This window comes from Erythrolamprus reginae, chromosome 2, assembly GCF_031021105.1.
Source record: "Erythrolamprus reginae isolate rEryReg1 chromosome 2, rEryReg1.hap1, whole genome shotgun sequence".
Lineage (NCBI taxonomy): Eukaryota > Metazoa > Chordata > Lepidosauria > Squamata > Dipsadidae > Erythrolamprus > Erythrolamprus reginae.
In genome coordinates this window covers 60,315,432-60,339,845 of record NC_091951.1, presented here as the reverse complement: position 1 = coordinate 60,339,845, position 24,414 = coordinate 60,315,432, and the positions used below count along the sequence as shown (strand labels likewise).

The 24,414-nt window shown below is 39.7% G+C and overlaps 1 protein-coding gene across 25 annotated transcripts in view; it reads left to right on the top strand.

The window, feature by feature from the left end:
- Positions 1 to 24,414, top strand: part of FOXP1 (forkhead box P1) — a 780,655-nt gene that overhangs the window by 654,991 nt on the left and 101,250 nt on the right. For all 25 annotated transcript variants that reach the window (XR_011557934.1, XM_070738223.1, XM_070738212.1 and 22 more), the window contains one exon: positions 11,180 to 11,384. Coding sequence is in view for 24 of the 25 variants with exons in the window: in XM_070738223.1 (XP_070594324.1) it covers positions 11,180 to 11,384 (205 nt within the window). In the remaining variant the exon portion in view is untranslated. The remainder of the gene's footprint in view (positions 1 to 11,179; positions 11,385 to 24,414) is intronic.

Sequence of the window (24,414 nt, the reverse complement as noted above, 5' to 3'; positions counted from 1 at the left end):
TTTAGATTTATAGGCCACCCTTCTCCTTGCGAACTCAGGACAGCTTTCAGAAATAAAATATAGGCAGAGCTAAAAAATAGAACAATACGGTTAAAATTAAGAGAAATAAGAATAAAACTGTATAAAAACTATCAATCATCCTTCATTCATACTATTGGCCGGAGCAGGACTACCCCTCTCCCCCGACCCCAGGCCTGCCAGCTTAAGTGTGTTTTTAATGCATTTTGGAAAGCAAGGATAGAGAGGGCGGTACAAATCTCTGGAGGGAGTTGGTTCCAGCGGACTGGGGCCACAACAGAGAAGGCTCTTCCCTGCGGACCTGTCAGCCAGCATTGTTTGGCCGATGGGACCCAGAGAAGGCCAACTCTGTGCTGGGACATGTGAGGCAGAAGATGATCCCATCTAATCTGGTCCAATGCCATGTAGGGGTTTATAGATAATAACCAATGATTTGAATTGCATTTGGAGACAAATTGGCAGCCAGTGCACCTCACAGAGTGCTGGATAGATATAGGAATACCTAGATATTAATATGGGAGTATCTAGGTACGCCCAACAGGGCTCTCGCAGCTGCATGGACTAATTGAAGTCTCTGAATGTTCTTCAAGGATAGCCCCAAGTAGAGCGCATTGCAGTAATCGAGCCTCGAGGTGATGAGGGCATGAGTGACTGAGAAGAGACTCTCTCTCTAAATAGGCCCACAAACCTGTGCTAAAATCTCCCCAGCCACAGCTGAGAGATGTTGCTCTAACCTCAGATGTGGATCTAGGAGGACTCCCAAGTTGCGGACAGAAGATATTTATTCATTTAATGAGCACTCAAAAAAAGTGGTACAAGCAATCATGTGCTTTTGCAACCTTCTGACAAGCAATGGGGGTGGCATTCAGCTTGGTCATAAGTCAAGGACAGAATAAATTGTCATGTAAACAATGATAATTGATTTCTTGCTTAGGGATCCCGGAAGAACACCCAGGTATGGGGCTGGTTAGCAACCTGAAGGTCCTTCCTCTGTCTTTAATTCTGAATTTTAACTGTCTTTGCCTCTTAATAACTATTTTATATACAGTTGTTACGTTTTTTATATATTACTTGTACACCACGCAGTGTGCCTTTTGTGAGGAAGATGGGTGATGTCTAAATTGGATAAATTACTGTGAGGGTGAAAAAAGTTTTTCACAAAATAGTGAATTAAGTTACCCATCATGTCATTTTTTTTACACTGTTTTGCTCTCTTGCTTTCTATAAGAGCATTGCGGATCTTAGAGACAAAAGGAAAAAAAACTCGTACAAATTTTGGCCAGGATTGCTCGTGTATATTTAACAGCCACTCGATGTGCAGAAATTGGCAGTTGAACTTTTTCACAGCATAATATAAACACACTGTTTTCTAATGACGACAGCTCAGTTTGTTGCTAAAGCCCAGGTCCAAAAGTTGACAATGCTATGGAGAGATGAGAGTCATGAACTGAGCATATTGCGGTAGTCACATTTGAAAACATGCAATGCCCCTACCATATGAGTCCTCTTTACCTTACAAAGTTTGAACAATAGATCCCTGTTGCTTTAATTCTGTGTTTGACAAGGGATAAGAAGTTTCACATTTTCTTACAACCTCTTAAAATAGTCGTATCTATATTTACCATCGTTGAGACTTAACATGATATTGCAGGAGTTGAACAAAGGGATTCTTTTTAATGCTGTGTCTCTGCTCTAAAGCTACTTTATCTTTCCCGCCACATCCTCAAATGCCTAGGAAATTTGAATAGTCCTCTCAGCATTTCCAGATAACTCTATTGATTAATTTTACCAGCTGGTTGACTTCTTCATAGCAAACATGTTCTCTTGACCTACTTCAGTTTCTTGCAGTCAGGTGTATCAAACCCAGTCCTCAGTTTATGGTGAACAGCATAGGGGATGCTTAATAAAATTCTATCTCCTGGTGTGTGGGTGTGTGTAAATCCTTTTGTGTCCTTCCCAATAGTTTAAATCAGGGCTGTCAAACTCAATTTCATTGAGGGCTGCATCAGGATCTGACCTTGGGGAGCAAGTAGTGGGCCTTCTCCGGGTCCCGTCAACTAAACAATGTCGGTTGGCGGATCCCAGGGGAAGAGCCTTCTCTGTGGCGGCCCCGGCTCTCTGGAACCAGCTCCCCCCAGAGATTAGAACTGCCCCTACCCTCCTTGCCTTTCGTAAACTCCTCAAAACCCACCTTTGTCGTCAGGCATGGGGGAACTGAGATATCTCCCCCGGGCCTATACAATTTATGTATGGTATGTTTGTATGTATGTCTGCTTAATAATGGGGTTTTTAAAAAATATTTTAAATTGTAAATTATTAGATTTGTCATTAACTGTTTTATTGTGTTGTGAGCCGCCCCGAGTCTACGGAGAGGGGCGGCATACAAATCTAAGAAAGAAAGAAAGAGAAAGAAAGAAAGAAAGAAAGAAAGAAAGAAAGAAAGAAAGAAAGAAAGAAAGAAGTCATTGCATTGGTTGGCTTGGCCAGGGTGGGTATGACCAGCTTGATGTCCTGAGCCCTCTGCCAGCCTCCTGCAGCCCTCATGAGCTCTGTTTTCATTGGCAGAAGGCTGCACAAAGCCATCAAAGCCAAAAACGGAGCTGGAAGGGCCACATAGAGCCCTCCCAAATTCCGTTTTTACTGGCACGGGCACCGCAGGCCTGTCCTTCACTATTTCCAGGGCAGCTCCACAAGCCAGATCTAAGAACTTCGAGGGCTGGATGTAGCCCGTGGGCCTTTAGTTTGATACCCCTGGTGTAAATTATAGGGATGGAATTTCTTATTTCAATCTAAGCTTGAATTTACCCATTAACATTCACACATTCCAAAGTGATTAATCCATTATAGACTTAACAATTAGGATTGTAATTTGAAGCAAGATGAACTTGTCAGCAATCCTTATGCTCAACTGTTTAATCTATCAGTGCCCCCCCCCCGAAATATTTCATTGGTAATCATGGGTATGCATCCAGTACATTTATTTTATCGCTTGTTGTGAGCCGCCCCGAGTCTTCGGAGAGGGGCGGCATACAAATCTAATAAATTATTATTATTATTATTATTATTACTATTATTATTATTATTATTATTTCATTCTTCCTACCCCAAAGCAAAAAAGGAAGCTGAAGAATAGTTTTTTGTTCCATTTAGCGGTAACCAAACATCCAGGGAGTCAAAGTTGAATGGAGTCCAGTGAAGGGCTACCAAAGGTTTTACTACCACACTGTGGGCGTGGCTTATGCAGGACATCCTGCAATTTCTTTCAACATCTTTCAGTGCAAATTGAGTGCTCTGGGGTAGAGCTCCATTTTTGCTACCCCACTGCGTCGTTCCACCCCACCCCCCGGTCCGGGCAGTAGCCTACCCCTGATGGAGTCACATACTTATTAATGGTAGAAGATGGTCAAATGGAAACTTTATGTGATATCAAATTTAATACTGCCATTTTAGAGGCTTAAAAAGAAAGAAAGGAAAGGAAAATTAAAGGAAATAGTATAAAGGTTGATTTGGTTCATGCAAAATATTATAGCATCCCAGCGACCAGTTAGGTCCCACAGAGTGGGTCTTCTCCGGGTCCTGTCAACCAAACAATGTCGCTTGGCGGGACTCAGAGGAAGAGCCTTCTCTGTGGCGGTCCCGACCCTCTGGAACCAACTCCCCCCAGAGATCAGAATTGCCCCCACCCTCCTTGCCTTTCGTAAGCTGCTTAAAACCCACCTCTGCCGCCAGGCATGGGGGAACTAAGATACACTTTCCCCCTAGGCCTTCACAATTTTATGTATGGTATGTTTGTATGTATGATTGGTTTTTATATAATGGGTTTTTAACTGTTTTTTTAGTATTGGATTTTATTGTACTGTTTTACTGCTGTTGTTAGCCACCCCGAGTCTGCGGAGAGGGGCGGCATACAAATCCAATAAAAATAAAATAAAATAAATAATAATAATAATAATAATAATAATAATAATAATAATAATAATAATAATAATAATAATCTAATTACACCTTCAGTTGTAATTGAGAAATCTCACAAGCTATTTTTACATACTCTTCACTTACTGGACTCTGGTCTCATGTCTTTCTAATTTTTTTTTTTTACAAACAGCCCCTCTATTATTAAGTTTCCTTGGCAAGCTTCATAGCATAATATATCACTTAAGCTGTCCAAAAGAGGGCAATTGGGCAGTGACAAGATACACTAACATGTAATGTGTAAGAAATGAATGTGGTGATGCATGAAGTGTAATTTGTGCAGCAACACATCGGAGACACTAGTAGGTAATTCAGCAGTTGTGGCATTGATTGATGAATAGGCTTCACTGTCTAGTGTAACTATTACTTCTTGCAACTTAGGAGGGGGAGCTATTTAAAAAGGGATTTACAACTGATAAGGTAAACATTAACAAAAATAATTTCAATTGGTCAGTGTCTGGTATTAGTTACTTTCCCCCCCTTTCATCTTCTCTTATGATCCTACAGTTTTATTGGGTTTGGGAAGAAGAGGGGGAAGATAATTTGAGAATTTAGACATGACAGAATACAACACAATTTCTTTATCGAAGAAATCTGATGGCTCTAAACTGATGTCATTATGAGGTTTAAATCAACTTTCTGCTTGCTTGAACATGGTCACCTGGGTATGGATGTACAAGGACATAAAAAGGTTGAGGAACTTTAGTTGTCTTAGAGCTGGCAAATACCTAGGTTTGCGAAATCAAGTTGCACAAGAGGGTCATCTGTCAACTGTCCCCACAACATGCATTTTTTAAGGCTGTCCCTACTTTTTCTTTTATAATGAAGAAAATACTTCTGGGGGAAAGGGACACAGCTAAAGAAAAAGGTGAAAGCTGCAGTCTGGAATAATTGGCAATGAATGTTCACATTATAGATACCCTTTTTATAACTGACAACAAAAGTACACACACAGAGACATACAAACACGCACACACACTTTTTGTAGATAAACATAGCTTATATGCATTCTATGAAAATAATCTGTACTGTTATTAGGACAAATAATAGTGATAATTATTAAAAACAACCACAGTTATTACTATATTGGGCTAGAGTTTTAAAATTACTCACTGTAACTTTTTTTTTTTAAAAAAAAGCTTGCCATTTTTCTGGTGTAAAATAGCATATGCCTCATTATAATTTTCTTGCTTTTCAACTAAAGAAGCCAATAATCTAAACATTAGCTCTGTACCCAGAAGCCATAATAAAGCAAACTTAATTTCAAAAGCATTCCAGACAACTAGATTTCATCTCCAGAAGAAGAAGAGTAAAAAAAAAATAATGTGAAAGTTTTGTATTCCTAATGGGCATTCAATAAGTGAAAAGTTATGTTTTGATTTTTTAGGAATCTGTTTTGTTTGGGATTTTTTGTTTTGTTTTGTTTTGTTTTTGCTTGCACAATTGAATTGTAGAAAAGTACAGCTTTGACTTAGAAATACTTATCAGATAGATGGTCCAAAGAAATCATTAGGTTGATCATTTTGAATATAATTTGGAAAGTGGAATGCACTTAAGATTCTGTCTGTTCTTTGCTTGCCAGTTCAAATGCTTCTATTGTTATCACAGGTTAGTGTTAGTTAGGGAATCTGTGGCCCTTATGTTGTTCAGTTCTATCTCAGTAATTCATTATTGGGCATGTTAATGAATCTCCTGGGAAGTGAACAGCAACATCTGGGATGAATCAATTTTACCATTTTTAATTTAAAATCTCTCATTAGCATATTTTTGGGGCTATTTTTTGTCCAAACACACCTTTACATTTACTAAATAGTCTACATAGTGATATGCATACTAAGACATACTATGGATGGATGCATGCTTCCATGCAAGTAGTGTGTGCTAAGATTGAAACAAGTGTGTTGTAGGTGCATCCAGAACGGAAATATGGATGTTGGCCTAGTCATGGATAGTGCAGGAGTTCAGAGGTGGGAGGCCTTAAAGAAAAGGCAAAACAAATGGTGGACTTGTACAGCGGGGAAAAAGAAGAAAGGTGCTAGGGCAATTCAGGAATAGTTTGAGAAACAGAGTAGCTCGGATTATGCCAGACATGAAATCAAGCACAGCAGCTACAGTAAAGGCAAATAAAAAGAAAGAAACATGTTAGGATGACTAGTGGGAAGGCTGGTCACAGGCCAAGACAAGTAGGGAGAGAGGGAAGGAAAGGCATATATATATATCTGCCTTGTCCTACTTGACCTGAAATTTGTCTTGGTCAAAATACTCTTATCTTTTGGTTTAGCCAGACCACAACTTACCCTGAACTGGTTCAACTGGACTGAATCATACATAATGAGTTTGTTTTGTGCATGGAGCAAAACAGATGTTCTGTTTGTGCACTTATTTGTCTATGCTAAAGGAAAATACATGATTACAGATTATCCTTTTTTTAGGGTTCTTTTTTTCCCTCTCTCTAACATGATGAAACTGTAAATAATGAGATCGTAAATTTATGGAAATTGGGGAGTTCCAGAATAAATGGTCAACCTGTTCCTCACATACAGATGGTCTGTATTGGGTCATCCTCCTCTGCACTAATTTTGACAAATCTTGGAGCATTAGCACAATCATAGAACTCCCGTTGCTTTTTAGCCTTCAAAAATGACAGACTTAATTGGTATTGGAAGGAAGCAATCTGTGCTGGCTTTTTTGTTCTCAGTGGCTCTTTCATGACCTTGCTGGAGAGGTCTCTTAATAGCTTCACTGGTGCTTGCCTCCTGAAGACCACTTGTAGCTAGTTCTGGACAAGTTAGGATAATCCTTCTTCTGTATCCTCCAACAATGAGCAGATTTTTATAATTTCCTTATAATTATAAGGAAAACACTTCCATCTGTGATTGCCAGTGTACTGGTCAAAGGCTTAAGAGAAAGCATTTTGGTCACTGGAGGAAATTGCAAGCAGTGGCACCAGTAATGTGACAAAGCAGCTCTTCTCTCGAGATTGACAAGAACCATGTGGAAGAGAAAAGCCAGCATATGAACCATGTGGTCTGAGTAAGCAAATCCTTCCACCACCACTGAATTGCTCCAAAGAAAAAGGCATCCAACTACTTCCAGGAAGCCATATGGTGCTTTGCAGCTGGATTAATTCAGTGAGATCTACTCTACGTTGGTAAGAAGAAGGACAAATATGTTATGCAAAGAATCCAACACTTAAAAAAACCTTTTTGAATGCACAAAAGCCCATCTACTATTTTGTGAATATATAAAATAGCAACAATAAACCATGTAAATGCACACCTTTACATGTACATTGATTCTATTTAGAGTACACAAAATTGTAGATAGCAAAACTGATAAGAAGCCACAAGTACTTGTGCATGTAATTATTGAGATATTTAATTTTATTCTATGACATCATAATTCCATACTTTTGCCTAAAGCCATGTAATCTATAATCTTCTGCGGTGAATTGTTCCAGATGTTGCTATATAAGTTTATACACAAGTCTGGGTTTTACTTGTGTTGTATGCACTCATTAAATGCCAGTCAATTGTTTTTCTGTGGAAAGTTTGTTGTAGAGATTGTAATAGGTTATTTCTCCTCTTTTGCTCTTGATATACTGAGATACTTTTCTAAATTAACAAAAATCAAGCATTTATAGTATTACCCATCTTAAAAAAAAATAGACGCATGACGATTTCACAGTGATGAATAATAATGGCAAATATAATTTTCTCATATTGGTAGAATCTCAACATGTAAGATTGACTCACGCAATCTAATATCTACTATCCCATCAACAGACAGGTCCATTCACTATTGTTTCAACTGAGTAAACAGTGGTGAAAGGGTCGGTCATATTCACAGTAATTGTTAGTGTGGAGACAGTCCTGTCAAGCTAAAAATATACTCTACTCTGTCACTTTGCAAGGGGTTTGAAAATAATAGCTCCGTTGCTGTTAAACAGGACGTAAGATTACACAGTGACCTTTTTCTTTGTTCAAATTTCTTCAGACCTTTAATTTGGGGGGGGCGGTTATAACTGAATAATAGTGAATCCCTCACACGAGGCCAACTTTATTTATTTATTTATTAATAGAGTTGAAAGGGACCGTTAGGTCATCGAGTCCAACCCCCTGCCAACTTCTTCAAAGAATATTTGGCTTTTTTTTTCTTTTTTTTTCTATAAAAGAAGAAATAAACAGATTTATAACAGTAAATGTATCTCAAGATTCAGACGACTGAATGTTGAAGTGTCTTGTAGAATCTATACTAATTGGGAATATTCTTGCATTTATTTTTTTTTTAGTCAGCCCCATAGCAAAGACCAAATGTTTTTGTTAATGGCATTCTGAGTAAGGCGGGGAAGATTATTGGTCTGCTGTGCAATAATTTACTCCTCTTTGATATGCAAACGATCCACGGTGAATATAAAAAAAAATCCTATCAGACTCATTTCACAGTTCTTAACCACTCAGATTCTCTGGAGTCTATCGCCTCATTAGACCACTGCTCTCCAAAGCTAGCATAATTAAAATCTTTAACAGTTTAGCAAAGTAAAGATGTTTGGCTGATCACGTTAAGATGATTATCTAGCCATTGTATTCTAAATGACAAAAATAAATTAAATTTAGACCTTGGCATTTTTTATTATGTGTTTCAAATGAATCTAATGCACACTGCCTTTATTTAATGCCTTAGGTCTGGTAAGAGACATGTCTATGTTTCAAATACAGATGTATATTTTGAAAATGGCAGACACCCCCCCCCCCCCGCTGCCCCCCCCTTCATACACACCCTTGCACTGATTTTTTTTAAAAAATACAGTCCCTTGAAACAAAGAAGCTGGATTTCTTGGCCCTAGTCTTTAGTCTTCAAAAGAAAGAGAATTACTTTGAAGAAAACATAGATTCCTCCTGACTTTAATACAAATTTCTTACACTACTTTTTCATGCCAGTCCACAGCATTATGATAAGATACCTTCGAATGTTGTTTGTCAACATTTATGTGGTGTTAACTTAGACTCTCATAAAATGGGATTAATAGGTCTCACTCCAGCTTTTGCGTAACTACATTTTATCTTACAAGGGTATTTTAAAATTCACAGTTTAGTTAAGAACCTTAGTATCTCCTGTATTTTGCTAACTACCTTTACTGAAGGAATATATTTCTCATGAAAATGTATTTTCTGTTTTATTTTCCTTTCAGTGGCTTGTTGTTACTGATCAAGAAAGTAATAATAACAGTAGTTTTAGTTGTATCGGAACTTGCACGATCTTTTACATAAGGCACATCTATCAAGTGAGCAGTGCTAAAAACCCAAAATTAATGAGAAAGATAGGTTTGTTAATGATATAATCACATTATAATCAATTTTACTGTTAAAATTTTAAAAAGCATTTCATGGAGACAATATGAATTCATAATTTATGTCTAAAAGTAATTAATAAAACTATATTTAATAGAAAAGCTATTTGTCATCATTTACTATTCATGCACAAAATTACATTTGTGCTAATATCATAAAAATAGGGATAGATTCCCTTTGAAGACTTTCCTTGCTTCAAAACAGAAGTTACCGTTTTCTGTCACTTTTCAGCAAAAGAAACACCATTTATTCAGTCTCTTTTTTCATCGTCCAACTAAAAATTATAAAAATTATGAAATAAATCCCTTAGCTCAGTCTCTATTTTCTATGGTGACCAAGAAGACATCTCTATCATTCATTTCATTTTTTTCAGCATGCTATTATTTAGGAATTAACTTCAAGTTCAAATGCTTATCTTTAATACTGAAATGCTTAACATTAAAATTGTGAAATCATATTACAGAATTATAATCCAAATAGCACTGATGATAAATAATGGAGCTTATGAGACTATACATCGACCTGTGTCATACTAGAGCTGACCAATGATTCATCTATTCCAATAATACTCTTCCCTTACATTAGCTTTTCGGAATCCCATTTATATTGAGAATGTATATCATAATTCTCTTCTGCTATTATTGGAATTCTACCCCATCTTGATTTATTTTCAAAATAGGTATTACTTTCATACCACAATGTCAAAATGACACACATGTCATAATCTCATTGAGCAAATGACATACTTGTATAATTTGTGTGTCATTCATACCATGACCACTAACACAAGTACAGCAGCCACATTATTTGCATGACAATATCATGTGTATATGTCATCATTTGCCACCCTTGAGCACTCATGTTTTCCAACTTAAGCAAATTTTATTTTATTTATTATTTATTTATAAAATGTATGGGCTCCCCAATACAGGTTAATTCTTGGCAAGCCATTAACATGCAAAATGATATTCTGTACAACCAACAAACCTATGTAATTATTCTCCCTATGTCTATTGTGGTCACAAATAGAAAAACTTAGCATTTTATTGTTCTGATGGGGCAACCTGTCAAAAGATTGAATTGTGTGTCTTTATGCTACAAGATTTCCATGAACGTGAATATAAAAATAGTGTTCCTCACACTGGCATCAGCCATCCTAGGGGTAGCTTAGGAACTTCATGGATCACTAGCAGGAATGTATGTTGAAAATGCTTTTTGTTGGTGGTTTCCATAGTGTTCTTGCATATCTCTGTTAGCTAGATTTTGGGGTGGGTGTGCCCTATGCATGACACATCTGGCCTGTGGGCCAGCAGTTTGACTCCCCTGCAGTAGATGGAGCTCTTTAACTATGGGAAATCATAACATAGTTTGCCTCCCCAATATGGTGGATTGGGTAGATATAATTGGAAAGAGATGGTCCTTCAAATCACCCAAGCCATATAGGGCTTTAAAGGTGATTACCAGCATTTATTTGTTTATTTATTTAATTGGATTTGTATGCCGCCTCTCTCCAAGGACTCGGGGCGGTTCACAGCATATATAAAAACAGAACAATAATGTAAATCCAATTAAGACTACAATTTAAAAACAATTAAAATTGAATTGGATCCAGAAGCAAATTGACAACCGACGCAGTTCCCACAGTAGAGGTAACATATGTGTGTATCTAGATTTGCACAAAAGTGTATGAGCCACTACATTTAGAACCAACTGAAATTTCTGGATACTTTTCAAGGTTATCCCCATGTCAACCACTTTACAGTATATTTGGAGTTGTATTAACTAGTGATTAAATTTAGTAGTAAATAGTAAACATTAACCATTGAATTCCGTTTTAGGCATGATTCCAACCGAACTGCAGCAACTCTGGAAAGAAGTGACAGGATCTCATACACCAGAGGAAGCAACCAGCAACAACCATAGCAGTATGGACCTGTCAACCACATGTATCTCCTCTTCAGCCTCTTCAAAGCCCTCCTTAATAATAAACCCACATGCCTCAACCAATGGACAGTTGCCAGTGCACACTCCTAAAAGGGAGAGGTAAGCATGAATGGAGTTTCTCATTATCAGTGTCTAAAACTACACTTCTGTTTATAGGTAGAAAGTATTATTATTATTATTATTATTATTATTATTATTATTATTATTATTAACCTATTTCCATGAATGCATTATTTTTATTTTACACCATTCTAATTTTATGCGCACAAATACATAATGCACTTACATATACTCCATTAGGGCTGACATGCACTTCAGGTTTAAATGTGCTTTGGAGCACCCAATTATGTGCTCATGACACACATTTGCAACTCTGAAGTAATTGTATCTTTTTTTACATTCTCATGGAAGACAGCTACATAATCCCAGGATGCTAAGGGTTAATGTTTCTAGTATTACATTAAGGTAACTCTTGACATTTTGAAACTCATGGGAGTAATGGCCAATTACCAACAATTTTTCGTAAACAGTCATTCACCTCTTGTGTGTGTGAATTTTGGTTCATATAATGTTTGTTTATCTTCATCACACAAGCTGCTATGGTTTATGAACACGTCGGCACATTTATCAGTAACTTGATGGACAATGTGAGATGATGATAAATATGTGCATATAAACTGCAAATGCAATCACTGCAAATAGTGATCATCCAGAATCCTAGATCAATATGGGCAGTTGTCTCCATCTGTCTACTAAGTATGTCAATGGCTTTTGGTTGACCTTTTTTATCAGGGGAAGCAGAATTTGAAATGAAACCCTGAAGTCAGTCAAAATAGTAATTATCCTATAGATCAGATTATCCTGGTTTACAAATTCTAGTTTACACAAAACCTGTTTGTGCGAACCGGTAGTGGAAATTTGGACTGGTTCACCAAACTAGCAAATACCACCTCTGATTGGCCCCTGTTGCCTTTGCCATGCAGCCCAGCTAATCGCTGCGCTTCGCGCACTCTGCTCACCAAAGGTAAACATGCTGCCTGCTTATCCTTCACCTCGGGTCGGGGTCCAGTGATACACCATTCCCTGAGGCCCTGGAGCCATTGCCTTTCACCTTGGCCGTTCCCCTGCTCTGACCTTGCCCAGGAGCCACTGCCTTGCCTTGGCTGGGTTGGAGAACACCCCATTCCCTGACTCCGCCTTGCCCTGGAGTTGCCACCCGCTTACCCTCCACTTTCATCCTCACCTTTGTGGGGGGGTCTGGTGAGGCTCGGCAGGCAAGCCTCCAGCCGCCAGTAGTTTTCAGCTGCCTTCCAAGCAGCAATACTGCCCCCCTCCCCAGCAGAGCAGACCGTTCTCCTGGCCAGGTCTGGCAGTGAACAGCATCAGCAGGCAATGGGGGGCCCATGCACGACTGGCATGAAGAAAAGGCAGTTTCTGTGGCCTGTCCCTTTATGGTCCCCTCATCCCACCTTGCATCAAAGTACCTTAAAGGGACCTAGCGGCTACCTTCCAAGCAGTTCTGCTGTGATGCTGTCCTTCCGGTGCAGCAGGCTATTCTCCTGACTGGGTCTGGCAATGGAGTGTTGCCACACGCATGCACCCAGCCAGCAGGCAATGGGGTGGTCGGGCACAGCTAGCAAGAAGAACAGGGTAGCAATGAGACTTTGAGCCTCTTTTTTGGCCTGTAGTTTTTGATGCAAGAAATCTGCAGAAACTGTCTCTTTTTCAAGTTTCAAGTTTTATTGGATTTATATGCCGCCCCTCTCCGAAAACTCGGGGAGGCTAACAACAATCATGAATAAAATCCAATACTAAAAGCAAATTAAAACCCCTTAATATATAAAAACCAAACATACATACAAACATACCATGTATACAGTTGTAACGGCCTAGGGGGGAAAGAAGTCTTAATTCCCCCATGGCTGGCGGCAGAGGTGGGTTTTAAGTAGCTTACGAAAGGCAAGGAGGGTGGGGGCAATTCTAATCTCTGGGGGGAGTGGCATTGTTTAGTTGACGGGACCCGGAGAAGACCCACTCTGTGGGACCTAACTGGCCGCTGGGATTCGTGCGGCAGAAGGCGGTCCCTGAGATAATCTGGTCCGGTGCCATGAAGGGCTTTATAGGTCATAACCAACACTTTGAATTGTGACCGGAAACTGATCGGCAACCAATGCAGACTGCGGAGTATTGGTGTGACATGGGCAAATTTAGGGAAGCCCATGATTGCTCTCACAGCTGCATTCTGCACGATCTGAAGTTTCCGAACACTTTTCAAAGGTAGCCCCATGTAGAGAGCGTTACAGTAGTTGAGCCTCGAGGTGATGAGGGCATGAGTGACTGTGAGCAGTGACTCCCGGTCCAGATAGGGTCGCAACTGATGCACCAGGCGAACCTGGGCAAACGCCCCCCTCGCCACAGCTGAAAGATGTTTCTCTAATGTGAGCTGTGGATCGAGGAGGACGCCCAAGCTGCGAACCTTCTCTGAGGGGGTCAATGATTCTCCCCCCAGGGTGATGGACGGACAGATGGAAAAGTGCAAAAAGCCTCTGCCAGCCAGAACCGAGCTGACAGGAAGTTTCTCAGGCTGAAAAAGAGGTGGCGGCTGTACAGGCATCTTGCTCTGAGAACTACAGGCCAAAAAAGAGGCCTGAAGAAGTCACGTCACTGCCCTGTTCTGTCAGTTCTGTGGTGTGGTCAACTCAATGTCACTCACATCAAGTTGCTGCTCCTCCAAGTCACTCCCACAAAATCAGTAGTACAAAAATTTGAATCTCACTACTGAATAAAAGTCTATATCACCTGATTGTCAATTATGGATTTATTAAACCCTCTTACTGGGAAGAAACAAGTAGGTACAATCAAGCAGTAAGAACCAGTTCATGCATATTAAAAAATAGGATAGGAACAACCAAAATCCTAGTTTACTGCAAACATGATCATCCAATTAGTTTTGCAACAGGATGTTTAAGTGAAAGATAATTAAATATACCAGACTTTCGATAATGTAGTTGAACTGTTTTGCTGAACTTTCTGCTTCCTCAGGGGAAAGGAATAATTTAAAACTGTATCTGGCTTCCTATAATTTGGCTGTAATAATTGTGTTTTCATCCATGTTTGTCAATTTATGAGCTACTGTCACAAACTGCTCTGAACTGTTTAGGCATTTAAAGCATGTATCTGAATTCTCAGATATAAAATACTATACATTTTCAAGAAAAAAGTATTGAGCTCTTTATCAATATTCCATAAAAATTAAATAAAAGTTGTATTTAAAGTTGATATTTGTGACAGAAGGCCTTCTCCGGGTCCCTTCAACTAAACAATGTCGTTTGGCGGGACCCAGGGGAAGAGCCTTCTCTGTGGTGGCCCCGACCCTTTGGAACCAACTCCCCCCAGATATCAGAGTTGCCCCCACCCTCCTTGCCTTTCGTAAGCTCCTTAAACCTCTGTCGTCAGGCATGGGGGAATTGAGATTTTCCCTTCCCCCTAGGCTTATAAAATTTATGCATGGTATGTCAGTATGTATGATTGGTTTCTTAAATTGGGGTTTTTAAATTAACTTAAATATTAGATTTGTTTACATTGTATTATTATTGTTGTTAGCTGCCCCGAGTCTGTGGAGAGGGGCGGCATACAAATCTGATTAATAAATAATAAAATAAATAAATAATGCCATGCCATCTCATATGCTGCTAAGGGAGAGTCAAGTGGCAAAAATTGCTTCCTGCCCAGTTTTACTGGTGGAAACTCCTGCTGGATTCAGGAACATCCATCCAACAGTAGAGCAATATGGAACGTAAGCCATTAATAGAGTTGCTTATTTTTGGAATCTCTTATGTGAATTTACCTTCTAATTTTTCGATCATTGAGCTGTGGTGGCGCAGTGGTTAGAATGGAGTACTGCAGGTTACTTCTGCTGACTGCCGACAGTTAAACAATTCGAATCTCACCAGGCTCAAGGTTGACTCAGCCTTCCATCCTTCTGAGATGGGTAAAATGATTAAACCACTTAGAGAGAGCTGTAAAGCACTGTGAGGCAGTATATAAATCTAAGTGCTATTGCTGTTGTGGCTTTTTATGCCTGGTGGAAAACTTTTGCAGCAGTATTTCAAAACTGTTAGACTGCAATAGTAATTACTATCAGGACTCTAACATCGTTCCCTGTAGTATAGCATCAGACCTATTAGACTGCAATAGTATTTTAGGACTGTTACCATGAATATCATGAAAATGGTTGAAAGAGAGGAGCAAAGCAGACTTTTAATAGGGTGACTTTTTCAGAGCTTCACGTTTCATTTTCAAGCTCTTGGAAGCAAGGACATTATTTTTTAGGACTGCATATTAGAGCATAACGTAACTGCTGGATTCTATTCTGCCCTGGCCATGCCCAGGTTCGTCTGGTGCACCAGTTGCGGCCCTATCTGGACTGGGACTCATTGCTCACAGTTACTCATGCCCTCATCACCTCGAGGTTCGACTACTGTAATGCTCTCTACATGGGGCTACCTTTGAAAAGTGTTCGGAAACTTCAGATCGTGCAGAATGCAGCTGCGAGAGCAGTCATGGGCTTACCTAGGTATGCCCATGTTTCACCATCACTCCGCAGTCTGCATTGGCTGCCGATCAATTTCCGGTCACAATTCAAAGGGTTGGTTATGACCTTTAAAGCCCTTCATGGCACTGGACCAGAATATCTCCAGGACCGCTTCCTGCCGCACGAATCCCAGCGACCGATTAGGTCCCACAGAGTGGGCCTTCTCCGGGTCCCGTCAACTAAACAATGTCGGTTGGCGGGCCCCGGGGGAAGAGCCTTCTCTGTGGCGGCACCGGCTCTCTGGAACCAACTTCCCCCAGAGATTAGAACTGCCCCTACTCTTCCTGCCTTCCGTAAACTCCTTAAAACCCACCTTTGCCGTCAGGCATGGGGGAATTGAAACGCCTCCCCCGGGCTTGTTCAATTTTATACATGGTATGCTTGTGTGTGTGTCTGTTAGTATATGGGGTTCTTTTAAATCTTTAAATATTTTAAAGTTATTTGAATTATTTATGATTTGTTATATCTTGTTGTGAGCCGCCCTGAGTCTTCGGAGAGGGGCGGCATACAAACCTAAATAATAAATAAATAAATAAATAAATTCTGCTTTCTCCATTTATCCCTCCCACCCCGGAACTCTTTTGTAAAGATGCCTCCTTAAATGCATTTGGATTGAATATGGGGAAAGGAGGCAAATGAAGGGACAAATGAGTGAAAATGGCTTGGAAACTGTTAGTATTAGTTCTTACAGTTTCCTAAAGAATATGTCGATAATGAGAAAGATGCTGTTTTCTATGAAACCGTATGGAATAATCTTTAAAAGCAAATTGACTGGACCTGCCTTCCCTTGCTAATTGGTAGGTTTTTTATTGAGATTTTTATTATTATTATGTGTTGGCTTTTTTAAAAAAACAAACAAACGTTTTTCCACCAAACTTATCATAGCTACCCTGTTTCCCCGATAGTAAGACACCCCCGATTGTAAGACGTATCGGGGGTTTCAGGGGGGTCGGCTAATATAAGCCGTACCCCGAAAGTAAGACATATGTCTTACTTTCAGGGAAACACGGGGGGTATTGCCACCTCCCTCTCATCTAGCTGCGCGCCGCCTCCTGCCCACGTCCGCACCGTCCCCCTCTCCATACGTCGCCATGCCGTCCCCTGCACTTGTCACTGCCGCCTCTGCAAATTTACTCGGGCACGTCCCTACTCCAAAGAAACCCCCCCCCCCGCCCATCACAGAAGGTAAAACATATGTCTTACTTTCGGGGAAACACGGGGGTATTGCCGCCTCCCTCTCATCTAGCTGCGTGCCGCCTCCTGCCCACGTCCCCCCCTCCATACGTCACCGCGTCTGCCGCCTCCGTCTGATCCAAATGAGCGCCGCCTCCTGCCCACGCCTGCGCCGTCCCCCTCTCCATACGTCACCCCGCCGTCCCCTGCACTTGTCACTGCCGCCTCTGCAAATTTACTCGGGCACGTCCCTACTCCAAAGAAACTTCCCTCCCCCGCCCGTCACAGAAGGTAAAATGCATATACACTAAAAAAACACATTTTACACAGTTTGTTTAGCTGTCAGTGCCCCTTTAACAATATAAGACATACCCCAAAAGTAAGACATAGTGGGGCTTTTGGGGATAAAAAGAAAGTAAGACACTGTCTTACTTTCGGGGAAACACGGTATTATCCTTCTCATCTTTTCATCTTTCCTATTAGCTTCTTATGAGTATTTTTGTTGTTTGTATCTCATGAATTATGTTGATCGCCTTATTTAGCATTCTATTACGATTGATGATGTTTGCTTATTTAGCATCCCATCACTGAGTTTATATCTTACAATTTGTGATTGTATTTTATGATTATGATCACGATCATTTATTGGTTGTATGTACATTGAGAGCTTATGCACTGGAGACAAATTCCTTGTGAGCAATCTCATTTAGTCAATAAAGCTCTTCTCTTCTCTTTTCCTCTCCTCTCTTCTCTTCTCTTTTCCTCTCCTCTCTTCTCTTCTCTAGTCTAGTCTACTCTTATCTTCTATATTCTTCTATTCTATTTTATTGCTAAGGCAAACAGAAAGTACATCTTACGTTCTTATTACATGAAGAAAAAAAATGTTTTCCTAAGTATATTGCAGGCTTAGCAACACTATTTTAAAATTGGGATATTAACAGGCGGAGTATACAGTATATCAGTTCTAGCGATGTAGATTTATATTTGTATTTTATATTGGTCTGATAAAGGAAATATATTTTCCATACCACTAGAAAGTATGAGATTTCCTACTTTGATGTCTTCCGGCCTAGAGCAAAATGGGAAGAAAAGTAATTTAGTTCCTTTGCATTTGTTTTGTATATTGAATCTAAAAGTAAAAATCTCATTGAGCTGATTCTTCTTTTTAAATTATTAATGACAGGCAGTTTATTTCGTAAATAGCACTAGCAATAGACTTAGACATATACACCGCTTCACAATGCTTTACAGCCCTCTTTAAGCAGTTTCCAAAAGTCAGCATATTGCCCCCAACTATCTGGGTTCTCATTTTACTGACCTCAGAAGGATGCAATGCAAAGTCAACCTGTAGTCAGTCAGGATTGAACTGCCGAATTGCTTGCTGTCAGCGGTCAGCATAATTAGCCTGCAATACTGCATTCTACTGCACCACCACAACTTTTCTTGGGTAACATTGGGCTCCATTATAATAATAATAATAATAATAATAATAATAATAATAATAATAATAATTTATTAGATTTGTATGCCGCCCCTCTCCGAAGACTCGGGGTGGCTCACAACACGATAAAAAAAGTATTATACAGGCACAAATCTAATATTAAAAAAAAAAACTAAAAACCCTATCATAATTAAAAACCAAACAGCACATACATACCAAACATAAATTATAATAAGCCTGGGGGAAAGGTGTCTCAAATCCCCCATGCCTGGCGGTATAGGTGGGTCTTAAGTAGTTTACGGAAGACAAGGAGGGTGGGAGCAATTCTAATCTCCGGGGGGAGTTGATTCCAGAGGGCCGGGGCCGCCAGAGAGAAGGCTCTTCCCCTGGGGCATGCCAGACGACATTGTTTAGTCGACGGGATCCGGAGAAGGCCAACTCTGTGGGACCCTATCAGCCGCTGGGATTCGTGCGGTTGCAGGCGGTTCCGGAGGTATTCTGGTCCAAAGCCATGTAGGGCTTTAAAGGTCATGACCAACACTTTGAATTGTGACCGGAAACTGATCGGCAGCCAATGCAGGCCACGGAGTGTTGTAGATACGTGGGCGAATCTGGGAAGCCCCACGATGGCTCTCGCAGCTGTGTTCTGCACAATCTGGAGTTTCCGAACACTTTTCAAAGGTAGCCCCATGTAGAGAGCGTTGCAGTAATCCATTATTTTATTTATGTACATTTCTCTATCTAGCCCCTATTTTCTTTCACGATTCGTATAAATACATGCATATAAACACATATAATAGCTACTTGCCTGTAAGAGCAGGTTTTACACAGAATAACTATGAATGGAATGTTGCACTGTGTGTGTGTGTGTGTGTGAAAAACAGTATTTCTGTACAAATTTTTTAAAACAAATTTTGTTTCATAGTAGTGAAAGTGGCATGGTTTGAGGCATGAAGACATGACTAATAAATTAGCACGATGTGTGACCTTCACTAGAACATATGCACAAGCACTTATAACTTGAGCTTTCCATCTAACATTGAAATTATTTTTGCGTTTCTTCCTAGCATTTAACATTTACATGCCTATACTAATATTCTTTGTGGAATCACATTACTTTGGTAATGTACATTGATCTGTATTCTGCAAAGATTCATTTGCCTCACATTGGTTGGCAGAGAAGATATTGGTATCAGATATGGAAGAAAACTCTCCTGTTTTCCCTCATTCCTAATGTTTGGCCTGCCTACCTCAACATGGTATCAATACGGAGGCCTACCTATTGTTGGATGCGCTTAAGAAGATCACATTAAGAGTTGCCAACTAAAAGAGGAGAGGGACAGATTCTTGTAGGCATCTTTTCCACCCTTCACTCATAAAGTGCAGTGCATGGATGGTCAGTTGTTTTTTCCAAGAGACCATATGAGAAACTCGGACGGTTGTGGAAGACTGAACCAATAGGGCGAACTTAATTTTGCTGCTGGCACTCAAATCCTGTAGGAGGAGGGAGTTTGCAATCTCAGCCTGGCCACCACTTTTCTGCTACAGACGCAAAGCTCTTTATCTTGCCAACTGATTAAAGGAGTGTCTTTGGCTTCTTCTCCTACTCCCTGCAACACACTTATTTATATTTAGAAACATAGAAACATAGAAGACTGATGGCAGAAAAAGACCTCATGGTCCATCTAGTCTGCCCTTATACTATTTCCTGTATTTTATCTTACAATGGATATATGTTTATCCCAGGCATGTTTAAATTCAGTTCTGTGGATTTACCAACCACGTCTGCTGGAAGTTTGTTCCAAGGATCTACTACTCTTTCAGTAAAATAATATTTTCTCACGTTGCTTTTGATCTTTCCCCCAACTAACTTCAGATTGTGTCCCCTTGTTCCTGTGTTCATTTCCTATTAAAAACACTTCCCTCCTGAACCTTATTTAACCCTTTAACATATTTAAATGTTTTGATCGTGTCCCCCCTTTTCCTTCTGTCCTCCAGACTATACAGATTGAGTTCATGAAGTCTTTCCTGATACGTTTTATGCTTAAGACCTTCCACCGTCTTTGGACCCGTTCAATTTTGTCAATATCTTTTTGTAGGTGAGGTCTCCAGAACTGAACACAGTATTCCAAATGTGGTCTCACCAGCACTCTATATAGTGGGATCATAATCTCCCTCTTCCTGCTTGTTATACCTCTAGCTATGCAGCCAAGCATCCTACTTGCTTTCCCTTCCACCTGACTGCACTGTTCACCCATTTTGAGACTGTCAGAAATCACTACCCCTAAATCCTTCTCTTCTGAAGTTTTTGTTAACACAGAACTGCCAATACATTTCCATTTTCTAATTTCTGATAGACCCTGCCATGCAGGCTGGACAGGAACATCCAAATACCGATAGATAGATGTGGCCCAGCGGCTATAAAATGCCCAGGTCTGGTCTAGACAGTACAGAGATGAGGTCTGTACATGAAAGAGATTCAAAGTAGAAAATTATCATTGGTAACTTTTCGCAGTATTTTAACTCAATAGTTCATTTGAGGTTTTTATGTTTATAGCAGAACTTTGTAAATATGTGCTCTTCTAGGATTGCCATACAAAAATGGATGATGTTTTGATTTACAGTACTTCTAATGAGTTCTTCATATAGATCTTAACTTTACTGTTCTGCTTTACCAAATTTAAGAAGCACCTTATCCCAATGTTTTTCAACCAGTGTGCTGTGGCACACTAGTGTGCCATGAGACATGGTCAGGTGTGCCGTGGGGAAAGTAAACATGGGTCCCCAAACTATGGCCCACATGCTGGATACGGCCCATGGAAGCCATTTATCCGACCCACCACCAGCCGCCTCCATCCAAATATGAACATTCCCCTCACAATCCCTCCAGCTATCAGCGACAGGAAGAGTGGAGGCACAGGGAACGCTCACTGACCAATCACATTCTAGGATTCATCCCAACCACTAGCGATGAGCCAATAGCAGGCCGCCTCTCATCCACACCCAGGAAGGTCCCCGCTTGGGCTGCTGTGCACTTGTCATTGTGTGGCCGCAGCGAGTAGTTGAAGCTGCTACTCCTCGCCATGGTCTCAATTTCTAATCCTGGTCAGGACTGGAGGTAAATGTTGCCACCACTAGATGAAGCCTCACCCTCAGCTGGTTATGTCTATAATGATGGTGTATATAGATATTTGACCATTTTCTTTTTATAAGAGGCCCCCACAGAGGGTGATATACAATGCATTACAATGCATCACAATGTTATCTATAGTTAGAGTGTCATTTTGGTTGGTGGTGTGCCCAGGATTTTGTAAATGTAAAAAATGTGCCGCGGCTCAAAAAAGGTTGAAAATCACTGCCTTATCCTTTCCATTTAGATTTTAAATTTTAAATTTTGACATTGGAAAAAAAATGTTCCTTACATTTTGTCTTCCAAACTTCTGATTTCTTTCAAAAGACATCCATAACCAACCTTTAGTTGCTGGTTATATAATACATTAAAATATAATGTTTTAAATTTGCTTAACAAGGAAGCTGGAAGACAAGCTGTGGTAAAATTCACTATTCAGTTAAGGTTCTTTAAAAGAGGCACCTTCATTTAAAATGACATTCATAAATGTGCACTTTATCATTGATGGTACTATTCAGTAGAATGATTCTTTAAAATCTTTTTCAAATGCCTAATATAACAAAAATGTTAAAGTAGGTATGCTCTGTGGATTATTTCCTTTTTTTTTCTTTGGTGTGTTTGAGGTTGGCACCATCCGTTTACAACAGCATGATTGAATTACCTCTTTGTCCAAAAGATGAGCAGGCAAGAATACCCAGAGAATGCCGATGAAGGCACTTAAGGTTTCTGTTGCTATCTCATCAGGCAATATGGTGCCTGCCTACATGCTGCATGACATATAAGCCTCTGTTTAGATTGTTTGGGGAGTCTGGAAGAATACTTTCTTTTTCCTGAATATTCATGGCAGAATAAGAATTGTAAAAAGAATAAATGATAGAGTATCAAGTGCCTTTGCGTTTCATTTGAGTAGTGGAATAATTCTATAGATCAGCAGGCTGGCTCACTATTGTAAATTATATTGGCTGATTTGAAATTCAGGATGGAACAAACTAATATTTAGATTGTTTTGAGAGAATGATGAGTTTCTCCTGAAAAGAGCTGAGAAACATTTCTGTTTTCTAAATGTCAGGATCACATTTTTGTACAGTTGTCTATCTGGATTGTCTAAGGATAGATACTTTGAGTGGGGAGCCAGGGTGGATTTATTCCTAAATCTCCTTTCTTTCCTTGAATCTTAAATCAATAAATTTAAATCTACTAAAATCTGAGTATAACTCCTAAAGGTTCTTAGAAATTGAGTATTTCCTTCTTCCTAAAATTCTAAGTCTAACTAGCCAATTTCAGGATGGAGAAAAACATTTTAAGGTCTTCAATAATATTATGATTTAAAGAGAAATTGGTTGGGAAATTAATAATAATAATAATCAGACAGAATGCCAAATCCAGTCTGAACCAGAGGTGGTATTCAGCAGTTTCTAACCAGTTCTAGACAAACAATAGCAGAAATTTTGAGTAGTTGGGAGAAACAGTAAATACCACCTTTGGCCCCTCCCAAATCTATTATCTGCCTCCCAAGTCCCAGCTGATTGGGAGGAAATGGGGATTTTGTAGTAACCTTCCCCTGGAGTGAGGAGAGAATGGGGATTTTACAGTATCCTTGCCCATCACTGCCCGCCATGCAAAGCCCTCCAAGCCATGCCCACAGAACCGGTAGTAAAAAAAAAATTGAATCCCACCATGGATCTAATGACAATATCAATAGCACTTATATACACAGTGCTTTACAGCCCTCTCTGAGCGGTTTACAGAGTCAGCATATTGCCCCCCAAAATGTGGGTCCTCATTTTACCCACTTCGGAAGGATGGAAGGCTGAGTCAGCCTTGAGCTTGCTGAGATTTGAACTGGTGAACTACAGCCAGCAGTCAGCAGAAGCAGCTTGCAGTACTGCACTCTAACCACTGTGCCACCAAGGCTCATACCCTGCTAACTGCGCAACCTTCCATAATGTATTATGTTGATAAGCTACTTGACTCCCAGTGACTCTGGTCAATTTATAATTGTTGAAACATTAAAAAGAGAGAGAGAGAATAATGCAAAAAACACGAAAGCAACACATGACAAAGGAACTACAATAACAAAGAAAGGAAGAACGGGGCATCAGTCCTTGCCAAAGGTCTGGGTGAGGAGACATGTCTTTAAGGCCCTTAAAAAATACCAGAAGGGTGAGAAATTTTCAGATTTGTATAAGAACATTATTGCAGAGGATAGACATTGCTACAGAGAAGGTATGGTTTTATGATCTCAATGGATGGTATTGTTTAATTGAAGAAATCTGGAATGCACCAAACCTGCCAGATTGACCATGACTAGATGGACCATGAGGTCTTTTTCTGCCGTCAGTCTTCTATGTTTCTATGTTTCTATTGAACCAGTTGGGTTACCAGGTACAGGGCCATGTAGGTTAGAAAGGCTAAAAGATTAAAGATAATATACCAGCCAAGAAAAGGGATTATTAATTCTTTCAAGATTTAGTTTCATTGAAAAAAAATCAATACAGTACCAAATGATCACACGTATTATTGAGATGCAATCAAATATTGTAGATCTATACAAAAATCTACACAGTCAGTTATCAGTATTCATGTTTGTTAGATGATTTCTTACACAGCTGGGCCATAAGACTGTCCATAAAGATGTAACTTAACCTCATAGGTACTTGAAGGACTTTTATTCCATACTGAAAATTATATTTCTATATTCCTTTTTTCAAGTTTAATGGAAGATGAAGGAAGCATGTTTTAAAAAGTCTTATCATGGATATTTGAACAATTAAAATATAAATCAAGAAGA